Raw genomic sequence first — 16,601 nt, forward strand, 5'->3', positions numbered from 1 at the left:
CTAAGATGAAAAAATGCGGACTTGGCAGCGGCTGCTATCTGAGCCTCCATCTTTAAGGAAGGCTCCAACAGCACCCCCAAGCTCCTGACTCTGTCCGCCGCCATCAGCGGTGCACCGTCAAAAGCTGGCAGGGGGATCCCCCCCCCCGGGCCGCGGCGACCCAAGCAAAGGACCTCTGTCTTCGTAGGATTTAGCTTCAGCCCACTCAGTCTGAGCCACTCAGCCACGGCCTGTAATGCCCGGTCCAGATTTTCCGGGGCGCAGACCGGCCGGCCGTCCATCAGTAGATAGAGCTGGGTGTCATCAGCATACTGGTGACACCCCAGCCCATACCTTCGGGCTATCTGGGCAAGAGGCCGCATATAGATATTGAATAACATCGGGGAGAGAACCGCCCCCTGGGGCACACCACAATCAAGTGTGCGCCTCTGGGATAGCTCCCCCCCTACTGCGACCTTTTGTCCCCGACCTTCCAGGAAAGAGGAAAGCCACTGTAAGGCCAACCCCTGAATCCCTGCGTCGGCGAGGCGGCACGTCAGTAGCCGATGGTCGACCGTGTCGAACGCCGCCGACAGGTCTAACAGCATCAGCACCGCCGAGCCACCCCGATCCAGATGCCGTTGAAGGTCATCTACTAGGGCGACCAACACTGTCTCCGTCCCGTGTCCCGGGCGGAAGCCGGACTGAAATGGGTCAAGGATGGAAGCGTCCTCCAGGAAATTCTGTAATTGTATCGCCACTGCCCTCTCAATAAGTTTACCCAAAAAGGGCAAATTAGAAACCGGCCGATAATGTGCCAATTGGGCCGGATCTAAAGATGGTTTTTTTAGGAGGGGACGGACCACAGCCTCTTTGAGTGGCGTTGGAAAGTGCCCTTCCGTTAGGGATCTATTTATGATATCCCGCACAGGATATCTAAGATCCCCCTGGCAAGATTTAATAAGCCAGGAAGGGCATGGGTCCAATTTACAAGTTGTTGGGCGAGCCAATAAGAGAATCCTGTCAACTTCCTCCAGGCTGAGGGGTCTAAAGCCATCCAGAGTATAGTCCGAAGACAGGCTCGGGGCCTCAGGTTCGCTAACTGTCTCCAAACTGGCAGGGGGGTCGGGGCGAAGTGACGCGATTTTATCCGCAAAAAATTTCGCAAAAGCCTCACAGCCGATTTCCAATTCAATAGAATTTAACCTGCCTTGTGGCAGCGTTGTAAGTCCTCTAATTATATCAAATAATTGTGCCGGGCGCGAGGTTGCGGACGCAATCTTAGCCGCAAAGAATACTCTCTTTGCGGATTTGATTGCCATCTCATAGGCCTTCAAACTCTCTCTATAAGATGTTCGGGTCACTTCGTCTCGAGTACGCCGCCATTGCCTCTCTAGTCGTCTGAGCTCCCGCTTTTGTTGCCGCAGCTCCCGGTTAAACCAGGGCGACGGTTTCGGGCGGGGGCGCAGAGGGCGCCTGGGTGCGATCTCCTCAATGGCCCTGGAGAGCCCATCGTTCCAGGACTCTACCAGATCATCCAGGGAATCGCCAGCGGGCCAGGTATCCCGTAGAGCCGTTAGGAACCGTTCCGGGTCCATCAGGCTCCGCGGGTGAGCTAAAATACGCTCTCCGCCTAAACAGGTTTTGGGTGACACCTCCATACGGACCTTAAGGGCAAAGTGATCTGACCATGGCACTGCTTCCGTTGCAATATCAGTCACTGATATTCCGGCCACAAAGACCAGGTCTAACATGTGTCCCGCCTGATGGGTGGGTGTTGTAACAACCTGGGAGAGTCCTAGTGTCGCCATGGATGACACCAGGTCCATCGCCTGGCTGGACGCCGCGTCGTCGGCATGGACATTGAAGTCACCCAAGACCAAAAGCCTTGGGTGCTCCAGCGCCCAGCCCGCCGCGGCCTCCACCAGGGATGGTAAGGCGCCGGCCGGTGCGTTAGGCGGTCGGTACACCAGCCAGATCGCCAACCCCTCCCCAACATCCCACATCAGGCCAACACATTCAACGCCCGGAATCTCTGGAGCCGGAAGAGCCCTAAAGGAGTAAGCCTCTCGTATGAAAAGTGCCACCCCACCCCCCCGCCCGCTAGTCCGTGACTGATGAAAGACCGAGTATCCTGGGGGGGCGGTCTGAGAGAGAGCTACCGTCTCCCCTTCACGCACCCAGGTCTCGGTCACGCAAGCCAGGTCCATGTCCTGTTCGGTCAGGAACTCCTGTAGGACAGAGGTCTTATTATTAATGGACCTGGCATTGCATAACACCAGTGACGGAGGCGGGTGATTCAACCTGGCCCCGCTACCTGTCACCTTCGGGATGGGGCGAAGGCTGGAAGGGGGTCGAGCACTATTATGTCTCAACCTCCTTCCCTTATAATTCTGCCTCGTCCCACCGTCATATCTTCCCCTCCCCAGGAGCACTGGAATCCCCAGGCCGATCATCTCCTGTTAATGCCACCTCAATTTGATGGAGCCGTCAGATCTATATCTTGTCATATATCTTGTGACAACATCACTTGGTAGATTTTTTTTTTTGGCATAGAGTGAGTTCACTCTGTACATATAATCATACATATTTTTAGTCTCTTCAGGATTTTCCTCTAAAAATTCTGCAATTATTTTTATTATATATTCTTTCTAGTCACCATCTTCCTTTTCAGGTACTCCTCTCTGAGTCTCCATCAATTTACAGTCATGGATTGTCACTTTTTCTTGTATTTTTAACAAGGTGGAGTCATGTACTTTCATTCTCCCTTCTACCTCCTGAACTTTCTTTGATGTTTCCTCTGTCTCTTTTCTGAGATCTTCCATATTTTTTTTAATCTCATCAATAATTTCTTTTTTAGATGCAGTTATCATCTCTTTCATGCCTTTCATCATTCTGGCCTCCATTGCCTCTAATTGGTCCTGCATTTTTTCCAATGAAGCAGCCCTTGTACAGGTTTGCTTGTGTTCTAACATTTAAAAACACTGAAAATTTTGATCTCACCAAATTCAAATTTAACTATCAAGATTAAAAGATTAGAGCTTGCTTTTTACAACAAGCCTAATTTCGCTGTCCTCAGAGCTTCCCAGACCAAGATATTAATTTTTTAAATTTTTAAATCCTTCAAAATGGCGGTCGCAACTTTTTGCTTCTCACTAAAAAATTTTTCCTTTTTCCTTTTAAAGGCTTCTAACGTCCAATATAAACAATATGTCCTATAGTATTTAAGTTCTTATCATCACCTCAATTATTTCCAACAATTTTTAATGTCCCGAACACTTTAAAAATGTTATTTTAATTTTGACCTCCTTGCAATGGCCGCCGATGTTTCTCTATGGCATTATAGTCCTAGAGTAGGCTTTTCATCTACTACTTCCTGCTTTACTTGCCACCAAATCCCATTTTCGCTGGTAAAGAGATCTCACGATACTTGACGTACTTCCTGTGTTGATTGTATATGCTGCAGGTCTGTGACGACGGTGCTCTTTTTTCAAAACCGCAAGTAGACCAAACAAATTCCTTCGCACTTTTTAGCACTGTCCTTTAAATTTACAAAGTCCACATTTCACCTCTTCCTCCCTTCTTCTTCCAAGTTTTCTAGATTCCCATTTCCCACCTTCTGAATTTATTCTGTTTAACTGTAAATAGTCCCGGAATGAAAGATAGTAATCTGTACCTTTTCTGCCAATTATCCAGATCCACACCGGTCTTGTGTAGCTTTAGATGTTTAGCAATGCCCAAGAAGGTTAGGATTCTGTCGAACTTATGTCAAACAAATGACTCTGAGAACTTCTGTAGATGATGAAAATGCAACTCTTCTCCGGAGACCCCTCAAAGCCTCAAAGGAGCCCCCCCCCCCGGGACTCCCTTTTAGCCAAGGTAAATCTCCTCAAAGTTTTCTGTGCATATCTTGGACTAATCTCTGACTGAGAAAAGTAGGCAGTAGGCATTAATTTGCCTTCCACTACCCCAAACAGAAGTTTCCGCCTGCTCCCCATGTGAGAAGCAGCGCAGCTCGGCATTTCCCCCGGAAGTGCCCCCAGCAGGGCTTCTGATTGGCAGTTGGGGGTGGGGCCAGGCGGGGCTTTTACCCAGCAGGGCTTCTGATTGGCAGTTGGGGGTGGGGCCAGGCGGGGCTTTTACCCAGCAGGGCTTCTGATTGGCAATTGGGGGTGGGGCCAGACGGGGCTTTTACCCAGCAGGGCTTCTGATTGGCAGTTGGGGGTGGGGCAAGGCAGGGCTTTTACCCAGCAGGGCTTCTGATTGGCAGTTGGGGGTGGGGCCGGCAGGGCTTTTACCCAGCATGGCTTCTGATTGGCAGTTGGGGGTGGGGCCAGGCGGGGCTTTTACCCAGCAGGGCTTCTGATTGGCAGTTGGGGGTGCAGCCAGGTGGGGTTTTTACCCAGCAGGGCTTCTGATTGGCAGTTGGGGGTGGGGCCAGGAAGGGCTTTTACCCAGCAGGGCTTCTGATTGGCAGTTGGGGGTGGGGGCAAGGGAGGCTTTTACCCAGTAGGGCTTCTTATTGGCAGTTGGGGGTGGGGCCGGCAGGGCTTTTACCCAGTAGGACTTTTGATTGGCAGCTGGAATTGGATGGACTGTGCAGATGTCTTTAAAGGTTTCTTCTGCAATAGCTGTCACCGCAGCATAAGGATCTTCACTGTGCTGCCCTGGGTGTGTTTGTGCGTGCAAGAAAATATTTCTGAATGATTTGTTCATTTTGAAAGGCATCCTGTTAAACCAAGTTTGTGCCTGAAATATTCTTATGCAGAACTTGATCTTTCATGGTTGGCTCCGCCTCCTGTGGCACCCAACTCCTTGTGTCAGTGTTCCACAGGGGTCTGACAGGCTGGGGGTCCCTGGGCTAAGCACAGTTTTTCCTCTCCAGAGTTTGGCTGATGCCCAGCCCCCGCCCAAGACCCCCCTGGAAGAGGAGCCCGTCCCCCAGCCGGACACTCATCAGGACCAGCTGCCTCCTGAGGAGGACTATGATGAAGAAGACGACGGAGAGGACGAATCAGATGAAGACGGCCTGGACGAGGAGGAGGCAAAGGTGGTAAACAGAGCCGTTAGTCTGATACTCCCCCTCCCCCGCCAGTTCTGTCCCACATGGCCAGTCGTGCATAGAAGAGGAAACTGTCTGCAGATATGCTTATGTTTGCATATATTCTGAACGCATGTTTTGCATCTTTGTCCACCGGGAACAGGGTGAGGGCAGGAGAGCGTGAGGTGAATTCATAACTGCAGGCCGTGGGGAAGAGGGGGAGGGGGTGGTAGACACCTGGGGCACAGCAGCCTGGGGGGTTCCCTGGGAGCTTCTGGCTAATGCCGCCTGCAAGGGTCCGAACCCACCTGCCTAGCCACAAAGGCTAAAGGCTGATTTCCTTTTCTGGGAATGGAGAGTGGCGACCAGAGAGAGCCTCAGTGCTGCTAGCCAGCAGAGAGGAGACCTGCACCAAAGACCCCGCTCTGGGGGGCAACAGTGCCAGTGCACGGCAACTCTGCCCCAACCCACCACCTTCCCAGGAGAGCAGGCTGCCGTTTGGGAACCGAGTGCTGCTGAGAAGCATTCCTGTCCACTCCCAAACAGCTGACTAGGGAGAAGCATCCTCTTGGTTGTCTCCCAGAAAGGGGGGTGCTGGCAGGTGGAAGGACAGAGGGAAGAGGCTGGGCAGGAATCCACAGGGCATGCCCTCAAGTGCCCCATCCAGACCTCCATGTGGGTAGGAGACCTGGTGGACAGCACACACACACACACACACACACAGCGACTGCCCCAGAGGGAGCTTTGAGCACCTGCTTCCCTGCTCAAGCCTTCTCGGTGTGCCGAGTGTTTGGGGATGGTTGAGCCAGCCTTCGGCATTGCCTTGGTCATGTGGGCGTTTTGCCAGCCTTCTGCTTTGGGGTCTCTGTAGGTTCCTCCAGTGGCACCACCATCCAGCGACAAGGCAGCGGAGGATGAATCAGAAAAGATGCCCCCTTACGATGACGCCACACAAACTCTCATTGACGGTAGGCTTTCCAAGGGAAACCCATGATGCTGCTCGCTCAGCAAAGCCAGGCGGGCTCACTGACTTGCCCGGGTAGAAAAGGCAGCCAGCCGTTCCCCTGATCCCTCTTGCAAAGAAAGTCAGAACTCGCCTGGCTGGTGGGCTGGAGAGGTCTGGCTGGTGTCCTGCTCCGCTCGCCACCTTTGGAATCCGGCCTGAGAAGAGGGGGCCGTCCAGCATCCGCCCAGTCAGTCCCATTCTGGTTCTTCGTTGCCTCTCTGCATGCTGTCGATGTGTTGTGTCTCAGCCTAGTTCATTTTGGGAACTGGAGGGACCACATCCATTTGCAGTAACTGCACTGGCCATTTTACCCACACCATGGCTGACGGCTCCTGGTCGCCACCTTCCCACCTTCCTCCCCCACCAAAAAAAAGAAAGTTAACAAATCTGAGTGAGAGTCTAATCATGCTTTGCCATTGAGGGAGCCCTTAAAGCAGGGCTCAGATCAGGTAATGGACCAGAACTGAGCCCACTTGTGGGGGAAGGGGTTGAGATAAAAATAGAAGTAAATAAGTAAACGAACTTTAAGTTTCTACCCACTTCCCTCCACAAGTGGGGCAGCAGCCAGAATCCAGTCCGTGCAGGGACCTTCTCAGACTGGTTTGTGAATCCACTTCAAACACTGGCCTTAAGCTAAGTTAGTGTGAGCCAGCTCAGTTTTTTAGACTCCAGCTCACACATTTTGGTCTTAGCTCAGGGGAAATGACCCCAGATCATACTAATTGATGCAGGAGCTCACCACGTTAATGCCAGTAGCTCACAACGTAGAATTTTTGCTCACAGGACTCCCCGGCTTAGAGGGAGCTTTGGTCCAGAGTGGGGGTTAGAGCAGCTTCTGATTGAGATCCCCTGACGAAGCTGATTGTGAAATGCATTGGGGTCTAAAGGTCAAAGAAACAGCTCCCCCTTGCACTTTGTGTCCCCCCCTTCTTTCTGCTGCTTACTGGTGCAGCCGGGTTTTCTTTTCCATCAGTTACTTTGGCCTGTTTTGAGTCCAGCTCTTCTGACCGTCAGGATCCCTGGTAGCCTTCTGCAGAGGTTGGGTGTGGCTTTCCTCCTGTAGGAGATGGTGGGAGCCTCATGCAGTGTTCCCTCTAAGCTGAGTTTGAGTGTTGTGAGCTAGCTCACAGATTTCTAGCCTCCAGTTCACACATTTTTGTCTTATCTCAGGAGGAGGGCCCCAGAGCACAATAATTGATGCAGCAGCTCACCACTTTCATGCCAGTAGCTCACAAAGCAGAATTTTTGCTCACAAGACTCCACAGCTTAGAGGGAGCTTTGGCCCAGAGTGGGCGTTAGAGCAGCTTCTGATTGAGATCCCCTTACAAAGCTGATTGTGAAACGCAGTGCGATCTAAAGGTCAAAGAAACAGCTCCCCCTTGCCAGTTTGGTGTAGTGGCTAAGTGCGTGGACTCCTATCTGGAAGAACAGAGTTCGATTCCCCACTCTTCCACTTGCACCTGCTGGAATGGCCTTGGGTCAGCCAGAGCTTTGGCAGAGGTTGTCCTTGAAAGGGCAGCTGCTGGGAGAGCTCTCTCAGCCCCACCCTCTTCACAGGGTGTCTGTTGTGGGGGAGGAAGAGAAAGGAGATGGTGAGCCGCTCTGAGACTCTGAGTGGAGGGCAGGATATAAATCCAATATCTTCATCATCATCTTTAGAGGGAACACTGGTTTCGTGTGCTGCTGTTCGGTTCTCTTTACTGTATTATTCAGTTTCTGTATTTTTTTTTATTCTGTTAGTTGCTGTGCATGCATGACTTTGAACTTTAGCTGCCTTTTTGAATGAGTGGGTTAAAGAAAGGACATATGAGTGTCATGATTCCTAGTGAGTGAGTTTATTCGCTTTAAATCCCGCCCTCCCCACCAAAGCAGGTTCAGGGCGGCTCAGTTCAGGCCCCGCTCTGCCCTTTGTTGTGAGAGAGGCCACCAAGCAGCAGCTGGGGCACTCCTGGGTGACCAGAGGAAACTGCCATTAGCGGAATGGGAGCGGTGATCTGCCTCCTCTCGCTCATGGTGGTCCTGGGGGGAGGAAAGCCTTCCCAGGCCCCCTGAGCTCCTGCCCTAGAAGCTGCCTTCCTTCATGGTTCAGAACTGCCGCCTTTGCAGCTTTGGAATGGTCCCGCCTTCCCTCAGCGCCCCAAGCTGAGCCCCTCCTTCTGCCATTCCCATTTGCAAGCGGCTGTTCTGTGAGTTTCAGTTTATTTCAAGTTTGGTGTAGTGGTTAAGTGTGCGGACTCTTATCTGGGAGAACCCGGTTGGATTCCCCACTCCTCCACTTGCAGCTGCTAGCATGGCCTTGGGTCAGCCAGAGCTCTCTTATCTGGGAGAACCCGGTTTGATTCCCCACTCCTCCACTTGCACCTGCTAGCATGGCCTTGGGTCAGCCAGAGCTCTGATAGAGAGCCAGTTTGGTGTAGTGGTTAAGTGTGTGGACTCTTATCTGGGAGAACCCGGTTTGATTCCCCACTCCTACACTTGCAGCTGCTAGCATGGCCTTGGGTCAGCCAGAGCTCTCTTATCTGGGAGAACCTGGTTTGATTCCCCACTCCTCCACTTGCAGCTGCTGGAATGGCCTTGGGTCAGCCAGAGCTCTCTTATCTGGGAGAACCGGGTTTGATTCCCCACTCCTCCACTTGCAGCTGCTGGAATGGCCTTGGGTCAGCCAGAGCTCTGGCAGAGGTTGTCCTTGAAAGGGCAGCTGCTGTGAGAGCCCTCTCAGCCCCACCCACCTCACAGGATGTCTGTTGTGGGGGAGGAAGGTAAAGGAGATTGTGAGCCGCTCTGAGACTCTTCGGAGTGGAGGGTGGGATATAAATCCAATATCTTCTTCTTCTATATCCCACCCTTCCCACCGAAGTGGCTCAGGGCAGCTTGCAACACATAAGAACTAACATAGGTTTTGGATTTAAAATACAACAAATCACACCGTTAACACAGTAAAATGGTAAAACATAAAAACAAGCGATCTATCAGAATACTACACTGCAATCTTCTATAGAGTTTCCAATTCCAGTTAGTTATAGGCCAGCTGGAAAAGGGCTGTCTTACAGGCCCTGCGGAATTGGCCAAGGTCCCGCAGGGCCCTCACCTCCTCTGGCAGCTGGTTCCACCAGCAAGGGGCCGTTACCGAGAAGGCCCTGCCCCTGGTGGATTTCAGATGGGCCTCTTTTGGCCTGGGGATATCAAGCAGATTTTGAGAGCCCGATCTCAACACTCTCTGGGGAACATGTGGGGAGAGACGGTCCCTAAGGTAGGCAGATCCTAGGCCATATAGGGCTTTAAAGGTAATAGCCAGCACCTTGTACGGACTCGGTATATTATTGGCAGCCAGTGCAGATCCCGAAGCCCTGGCCGAATGTGCTCCCATCTTGGGAGCCCTAATAACAGCTGGGCAGCGGCATTGTGCACTAACTACAACTTCCGGGTTCGGCACAGGGGCAGCCCCATGTAGAGGGCATTACAGTAATCCAACCTCGAGGTGACCGTTGCATGAATCACGGTTGCTAGATTGTCATGCTCCAGGAAAGGAGCCAACTGCCTCGCCTGCCTAAGATGGAAGAATGCAGACTTAGTAGTGGCTGCTATTTGAGCCTTCATTGTTAGGGAAGGCTCCAATAGTACCCCCAAACTCTTGACCTTGTGCGCCGCTGTCAGCGGCGCACCGTCAAAAACTGGCAGGGGGATTTCCCCTTCAGGGCCACGACGGCCCAAGCAAAGGACCTCTGTCTTCGCCAGATTTAGCCTCAGTCCACTCAGCCTTAGCCACCTAGCCATGGCCTGTAATGCCCAGTCCAAATTTTCTGGGACGCAGGTAGGCCGGCCGTCCATGAGCAGATAGAGCTGGGTGTCATCAGCGTACTGATGACAACCCAACCCATACCTCCGGGCAATCTGGGCAAGGGGGCCCATATAGATGTTAAATAACACCGGGGAGAGCACCGCCCCTTGAGGCACTCCGCAGTCAAGCGTGTGTCTCCGGGACAGTTCACCCCCAATCGCCACCCTTTGTCCCTGACCCTCAAGGAAGGAGGAAAGCCATTGTAAGGCCAACCCCTGAATCCCTGCGGCGGCAGGTGAGCTTTGGTTGGGATCTCTCCGCTTTGTACCCGACTCTGGGAGGAGGACTGGATGCAAAACTCGCGCAGTCCTGACTTTCTTCCGGAAATGTTGGCACAGGTTTCCCCTTCTCCCCTCCTCCCCGTTGATTGGTCAAGATGACCTCCATACCTTTCTGCTGAGCTCCAGAAACGCTGACTGGAGGAAAAGGGACTTCATCCTTGAACCTTTGAACAGCTGACCTGCCCAGCAGTGAAGCAGGAGAAGACTGGGAGGCGTGGTTGAGTTTCCACTCAGCCAGGCTTGGCTCTTCCCCAGCACAGCCCGCTTCATTTCCAGGGCCAACAGACCCCCTGCCCCTGCAAAGATGGCTGCCTCCTTCTCCCCAAATGGAAATGCAGCTTCATCAGCAGAACGGCTGTGCTTTGTTTTCTGCATTTCCCTTCCCATTTTGCCTCTCTGCTTTTAGAAGGATTGCTTTAAAACTGGCCTTGAAAGAGGTTCTTTTGGGCTGAATGTCTCCCTGGTGCAGCTGCTGCTGCTGCTGCTTAACAGCACGAAAGGTGAGGAGGATCAGGCGGGAGAAGCAGCCCTTGAATCCCTCCTCCTAGGGAGCAAGGAGTGTTGCTTTTCTACTCCCTCCCTCTGCACAATGCAGGGACTTCACAAATACCTCCCCCCCCTCCAGTGACCCCTGTGCTCTGTGCCCAGGAGATGGCAAAACCCTCCAGGATCCCTCCCAAACTGGCCTGGAGAAAAACTGCTGTCTGATCCCAAAATGTTGATCAGCATTTCCCCAGGCGTTTAAGAAAGGGCCACGAGAACGAAGCCCTGGTGTGTCTAGACCAGGGGTCCTCAACCTACGGCCCGCGGGCCAGATGCGGCCCGCTGAGGACATTTATGCGGCCCGCCGGGTTATGGCAAAATCAGACCGGAAGTGACGTTCGACCTAAACTTGCGTTAGCAACGCACACTTCTGGCACTGGGCTGAGGTGGCGGAGACAGAGTGTGAGGTGATACCGAGGTGAGGTGAGTTCCCAGGCCAGGGTGTGTGGTGCGGGGAAGGGAGAGAGATGCAGAAGACGGAGAACTGATGGCCCCGGCCTTGTACAGTAACGGCAGTCCGGCCCTCCAACAGTCTGAGGGACAGTGAACTGGCCCCCTATTTAAAAAGGTTGAGGACCCCTGGTCTAGACCTTCCCCACTGGGGTCTCCTCCCTCCACTCTGCCTCCTTGTTGATTGGCTCACAGCCTCCAGAGAGGGTTTAGCAAGTGCTTCCTCTCGTGTCCTGTAGATGGCGCCAGTGGAGTCCTTGTTCCCCAGCACACCTGCCCAGTCTCTCTTGCTGGGGGGGGGGGTTGGCAATTGGAGCATGTTCCAAAATGAAGGGGGAGGGGTCAGGGATCAGCAGCCCGTGACTGAAGTAGAGGACCTAATTCGATGTCTGCATTGAAGGCGGGGCAGGGGGGGCAGACTTCCTTGGGAAATAGAGGGGTGGGGGGAGGCACAATCAAAAAGCAACTTCTGGGTTGGCTGTTTTCTGCCTTTGTGTCATAGACAAAGGGAATTCTCTAAATTTCTTACTAGAGAAAATTGTACGCGTTGGGTAAAGCTTGGGTTGAAAGAAGATGGGGATTTGGAAATCCAGCTGTGGGGAAGTGCCTGCGTTCCAAATTAAACCTGTGGAAACAAGATAGGGGCAGATTGGCTCAGAGGCAGAGCCTCTGCTTGACATGCAGAAGGTCCCAGGTTCCATCCCTGGCATCTCCAGTTGGAAGGACCAGGCAGAAGGTGATGGGAAGGACCTTGACCTGAGACCCTGGCTCAGTGGCAGAGCCTCTGCTTGGCAGGCAGAAGGTCCCAGGTTCAGTCCCCGGCATCTCCAGGTTAAAAGGACCAGGCAGGAGGGGATGGGAAAGACCTTGACCTGAGACCCTGGCTCAGTGGCAGAGCCTCTGCTTGGCATGCAGAAGGTCCCAGGTTCAGTCCCCGGCATCTCCAGGTTAAAAGGACCAGGCAGGAGGGGATGGGAAAGACCTTGACCTGAGACCCTGGCTCAGTGGCAGAGCCTCTGCTTGGCATGCAGAAGGTCCCAGGTTCAGTCCCCGGCATCTCCAGTTCAAAGGACCAGGCAGGAGGGGATGGAGACCCCAAAGAGCTGCTGCCCATCAGAGTAGACAGGCGGAGGAGGCATGATGGACTTGGGGTCTAATTCAGTAGAAGGCAGCTTCATGAGTGATCATGTGTTACTGAATATGAAGGCAATGTTGCATGCAGAAAACAAATGCACTTATCTGTTGCAATTTTATAAGTAATATGGAATGGAACAGCTATATTATGCCAAGTTATAAGTTCCAGTAGTAAGACGCGGTTGGGTTTGCTGAGTGCTGCACACGCAGGAACGGGGGTGGCTGGACAGTGCCCTGAGTCCAGGGCCGAGGAGGGCGCCCACCCCCTGAGCCAGGGAGCCTCTTGAAGGCAGGCCTGTGCCGTGAAGGCTGCCCCAGCCTCTCTGGGGCAAAATGGGCGTGTGCCCTGGCCTGCCTTGGGAATGCTTGGCTAGTGGCCTTCCATACCTGCAGTCGTCTTCTGCACCCCGGGAGTCTGCCTGTGAGGAGGGCCAGCCAGAGAAGAGGGTCTTCCCCCAGCAATAAAGTGTTGCTTTGCCCCTGCTTTTGCTGCCAGGCAGGCAGGGAGGGGGATTCTGGGCAGGCGTCAGCTGGCCTCTGCTGCTTCCCCCCCAGCCTCGCATCGCTGTCTCTTTGCCTGTGTGTGTTTCAGCCGCCCAGAAGGCCCGGGAGCACTTCGAAGAGGCAGAGAAATCCCTGAAAGATACGGAGGAATCCATCAGGTACGGCTGTCCCGAGAGGGAAGGGCTTTCCTTGCACCGTTCTTGAGGGGCCAGACGCCCAGTATCCTGGCCAGCCTTCAGGCTGATTGGGGCCTGGTCAGGATTTTTCTGGTTGGTTTATTTGGGGGGGGGGGGGGAGAGCCCTCGAAGCCCAGTAACTTTATTTTAAACAGCAGTAAACATGTAATATCAGTGTTGGCAGATCTAGCCATAAGCTGGATAAGAGGTTTCCAGGTATCTAAAAACAAGTCACGTGCAGTTGTCGCCTGTCTGCTGTCCGTCCGAATGCTGACCAAGTGGCCAGGCCCTCCGTCGCGGCAGGTGGCCTTTGTCTCCCCAGGGCTGTAATGCAGGTGCCTCGGTTGTGGCATTTATGGAAAATATCAGCATCTTGCTTCCCCATCGTCTGCTCGGCTTCCTTCCCAAGCAGCAAGCCCCTGAGGGAGAGCCCCGCTGCCCCCATTTCCAGCCAGGTCCCTGGTTCAGGGCAAGAAGAGCTCTCTGCTCTTTCCCCCGACCTGATTTCCCCCACGGAGGGAAGCCCCTGGCTGTGTGGCTGGCGGCCTGGAGGGCTTGTGCAGAGCCTGGGGCCCCTTCCTCTCTGGCATCAGAGGAAGGGCTGGAAGGACCCCTCGAGCCCACATGCAGCCGGCCCCTCTTCTCCCTCCCAGCAGCGGTTGGTTTCCTCTTGGCTTGTCACGAGCTCTTCCCAGGGCTGCCTTTCAGTGCCGTGGCTCTTGCCCACAAAGCGCTGCTCCCCCTGCTGGCTGTTCAGCTTGACAAGAATAGCCTGTGCACCCCACTTGATGCTGGCAGAGCCTGCGGGAAAGGCCTCTGGGGATTGGTGCACTTCCAAGGGCTCAGCTGTCCTGCCTCCCAGCATCCCCTTGGCCAGACGCACCGGCCTTTCTTCTCTGCCCCCTCCCTTTCTTCCACAGGTCCCAGGAGGGAGAGGGGGGAAGCCTCCAGCAAATCTTGGGCCTTCTCTTGCTCAGTGCAGCAGCCGGCCCCTCCCCAGCAGATGGGAGAGAGACCTTGGTGGACTGAGCGTGGCTGGCGTTGGTGCCAAGCTGTGGGTGGGCGGCTTCTTCCTGCTGCTTCCCTCCCCTTCTGAGACAGCAGGGCCTTGGGGGCTGCCTTCTGCAGGGGGGGCTGTGTGAACTGCTGGCCCTAGGGTCAGCACCCCCGCCCTCCATTGCTGGAGGCTGGTGGGGGGCAGGAAGATCTCAGGGCAGGCAGGCGGAGCTGGTGGGGGGGGCGGTGCAGAGGCTGCCTGGGGTGGAGAACCAGAGATTGCCTGCAGCAGCCTCTCTATTGGCGGTGCTCCCTTTGTTGCTTCGCTTCATCTCCGCTCTCCCTTGTGAGTCAAACAAAGCAGGAGTCGACTTCACCTTTAAGACCAACTTAGTTTTATTCAGTGTGCACGCACGCTTCTTCAGACGAGGAATGAGGGACATACAGCTGGTTGGGTTTGGAATGCCAAGTGGTACGAAGTGAAAAACCAATAGCAGAAGAGTAAAATTAACAAATTCAGAAAACCTTGATCTGGGTTGCGCCAGCCAGCGTGGGAAGCCATAAAACAGTCACATGTCAGAATGTGAGAATGCCTGTTAATTATTCTATTGCTAATAAACCTGGGTCAAAAAGAAGGCATTTCTTTCCCAGAAGTTTTTCCTGTCCAACTAATTTCAGTATTAATATTTTATTAAGTGTGCATATATCAACTCATTTATACATCACAAATAAATACATTTCATTTTTTGCTTACCTTTTACAAATCAAACTGAATACTAACAAATAAATAAACCCCTTCCTCTTTATCTTACTTCATTTCTTTACCCGATTTCACCCGATATCCTTACCACTTTTCCTAATTCTTATTTTAATCATAATTATATTCTTTCTTTTGTTTCCAAAACTTCTTTACTTCTTTACGGACTTCCATCTTTTCATACTTAATTTTTGAAACTTTAACTATCTTCTCTCATGCCTGCAAAAGAAAGCTTGTGTCCAACTAATTTACCTTTTAACATGTGACATAAATATATACATCATTCTAGTTTGCCATTAGGGAAAAATACATTAAAATATTAATACATTAAAATATAGTGGAAGATGGGTTTAGTATATGCAGTGAGATAAACAGCCAATGTCCCTTGTTTGAGTATGTCAACACAAAAGCATTATTCTGATACACTATCCTAAAAGAGAAATACATTGGAATACTGTGGATATATCGCCATACTTGGTGAAAGTGGGTTTAGCATAAAAAAACAAAACAACATCTCTGTTCAGTCCTGGGGAGTTGTTTGTTCCAAGTTTCATAATAGCTTGTAATTCAGCAATTTCTCTCTCCATTCTGTTCTTGAAGTTCTGAGAGTGGGTTTAGCACCTGTAATGAGATAAAGAAACCCAATATCCCTGTTCAGTCCTGGGGAGGTGTTTGTTCAGAGTTTCATAATAGTTTGTAATTCAGCAATTTCTCTCTCCATTCTGCTCTTGAAGTTCCTTTGCAGTAAAACAGCTACTTTGAGGTCACCCATTGAATGCTTTGGAAGGTTAAAATGCCCCCCCCCCCCCCCGGTTTCTCAGTCCTGTAATTCCTGGTGTCAGATTTGTGTCCATTTCTCCTTTGGCGGAGGGTTTGCCCTGTTTGCCCTGTGTAGAGAACTGAGGGGCATTGTTGGCATTTAATGGCATGTATGATGTTGGAAGATGAGCAAGTGAATGAGCCTGAGACGGTGTAGTTAATGCTGTTAGGCCCAGTGATTGTGTTGTCTGGGTGTCTGTGGCAGCACAGGTGGCTTTTGGGCTTACTGCAAGCTCTGGTCCCAGTGTCCATGCTCAGATGAGATGTTGTATTGTTGTGGGTGAGGAGTTGTTTGAGATTAGGGGGCTGTCTGTGCACAAGAAAAGGTTTACCCCCCAGTACTTTTGAAAGAGAGCTGTCACTATTCAATGGAGGTTGTAAGTTGTTGCTGATACGTTGAACTGTTTTCAGTTGAGAGTTGTTTGTGGCCACTAGTGGTGTTCTGTTATTGTCTTTTTGGGGTTTGTCTTTGGTTTAGATTTAGGGGAGGGATGGTGGCTCAGTGATAGAGCATCTGCTTGGGAAGCAGAAGGTCCCAGGTTCAATCCCCGGCATCTCCAACTCAAAAGGGTCCAGGCAAATAGGTGTGAAAAACCTTAGCTTGAGACCCTGGAGAGCCGCTGCCAGTCTGAGTAGACAATACTGACTGATGGACTGAGGGTCTGATTCAGTAGAAGGCAGCTTCATATGTTCATATGTCTTGTAACAGGTTTTCTTTGGGTATCATTCTGGCTTTGTTAATCTGTTTCCTGATTTCATCAGGTGGGTACTTTAGTTCCAAAAAGGTTTGTTGTAGATCCCCCAGGTGAGAATCTCTGTCAGCAGGATTGGAGCAAATGCGGCTGTAGTGTTGAGCATGGCTGTATACAGTGGATTGTTTGGGATGGTAGCTGGAGGCATGCAGGTATTTCTGTCAGTCAGTAGGCTTCCGGTATAAGGTAGTGTCTATGCATCCATTGTGTATTTTAGCAGTGGTGTCCATAAAATGTATTTCTTGTGTAGACTGGTTCATTGTCAGGTTGATGGTGGGGTGGAAGTCATTGAATGCCTGGTGAAATGTATCAAGGGCTTCTTTCC

The 16,601-nt window shown here is 52.1% G+C and overlaps 2 protein-coding genes across 3 annotated transcripts in view; one reads left to right on the forward strand and one right to left on the reverse strand.

Moving 5' to 3' along the window:
- Positions 1 to 16,601, forward strand: part of PRKCSH (protein kinase C substrate 80K-H) — a 51,626-nt gene that overhangs the window by 28,617 nt on the left and 6,408 nt on the right. Inside the window, exons 10-12 of one of the 2 annotated variants that reach the window (XM_060252517.1) lie at positions 4,865 to 5,032; positions 5,892 to 5,988; positions 12,865 to 12,934. In XM_060252517.1, the coding sequence (XP_060108500.1) occupies positions 4,865 to 5,032; positions 5,892 to 5,988; positions 12,865 to 12,934 (335 nt within the window). The remainder of the gene's footprint in view (positions 1 to 4,864; positions 5,033 to 5,891; positions 5,989 to 12,864; positions 12,935 to 16,601) is intronic. The other variant, XM_060252518.1, reaches the window with a different exon arrangement.
- Positions 14,190 to 16,601, reverse strand: part of ZNF653 (zinc finger protein 653) — a 194,848-nt gene continuing 192,436 nt past the window's right edge. The window contains exon 10 of the mRNA XM_060253229.1: positions 14,190 to 14,203. The gene's annotated coding sequence lies outside the window, so the exon portion shown is untranslated. The remainder of the gene's footprint in view (positions 14,204 to 16,601) is intronic.

This window comes from Heteronotia binoei, chromosome 13 (assembly GCF_032191835.1).
Source record: "Heteronotia binoei isolate CCM8104 ecotype False Entrance Well chromosome 13, APGP_CSIRO_Hbin_v1, whole genome shotgun sequence".
In the NCBI taxonomy this organism is placed as follows: Eukaryota; Metazoa; Chordata; class Lepidosauria; order Squamata; family Gekkonidae; genus Heteronotia; species Heteronotia binoei.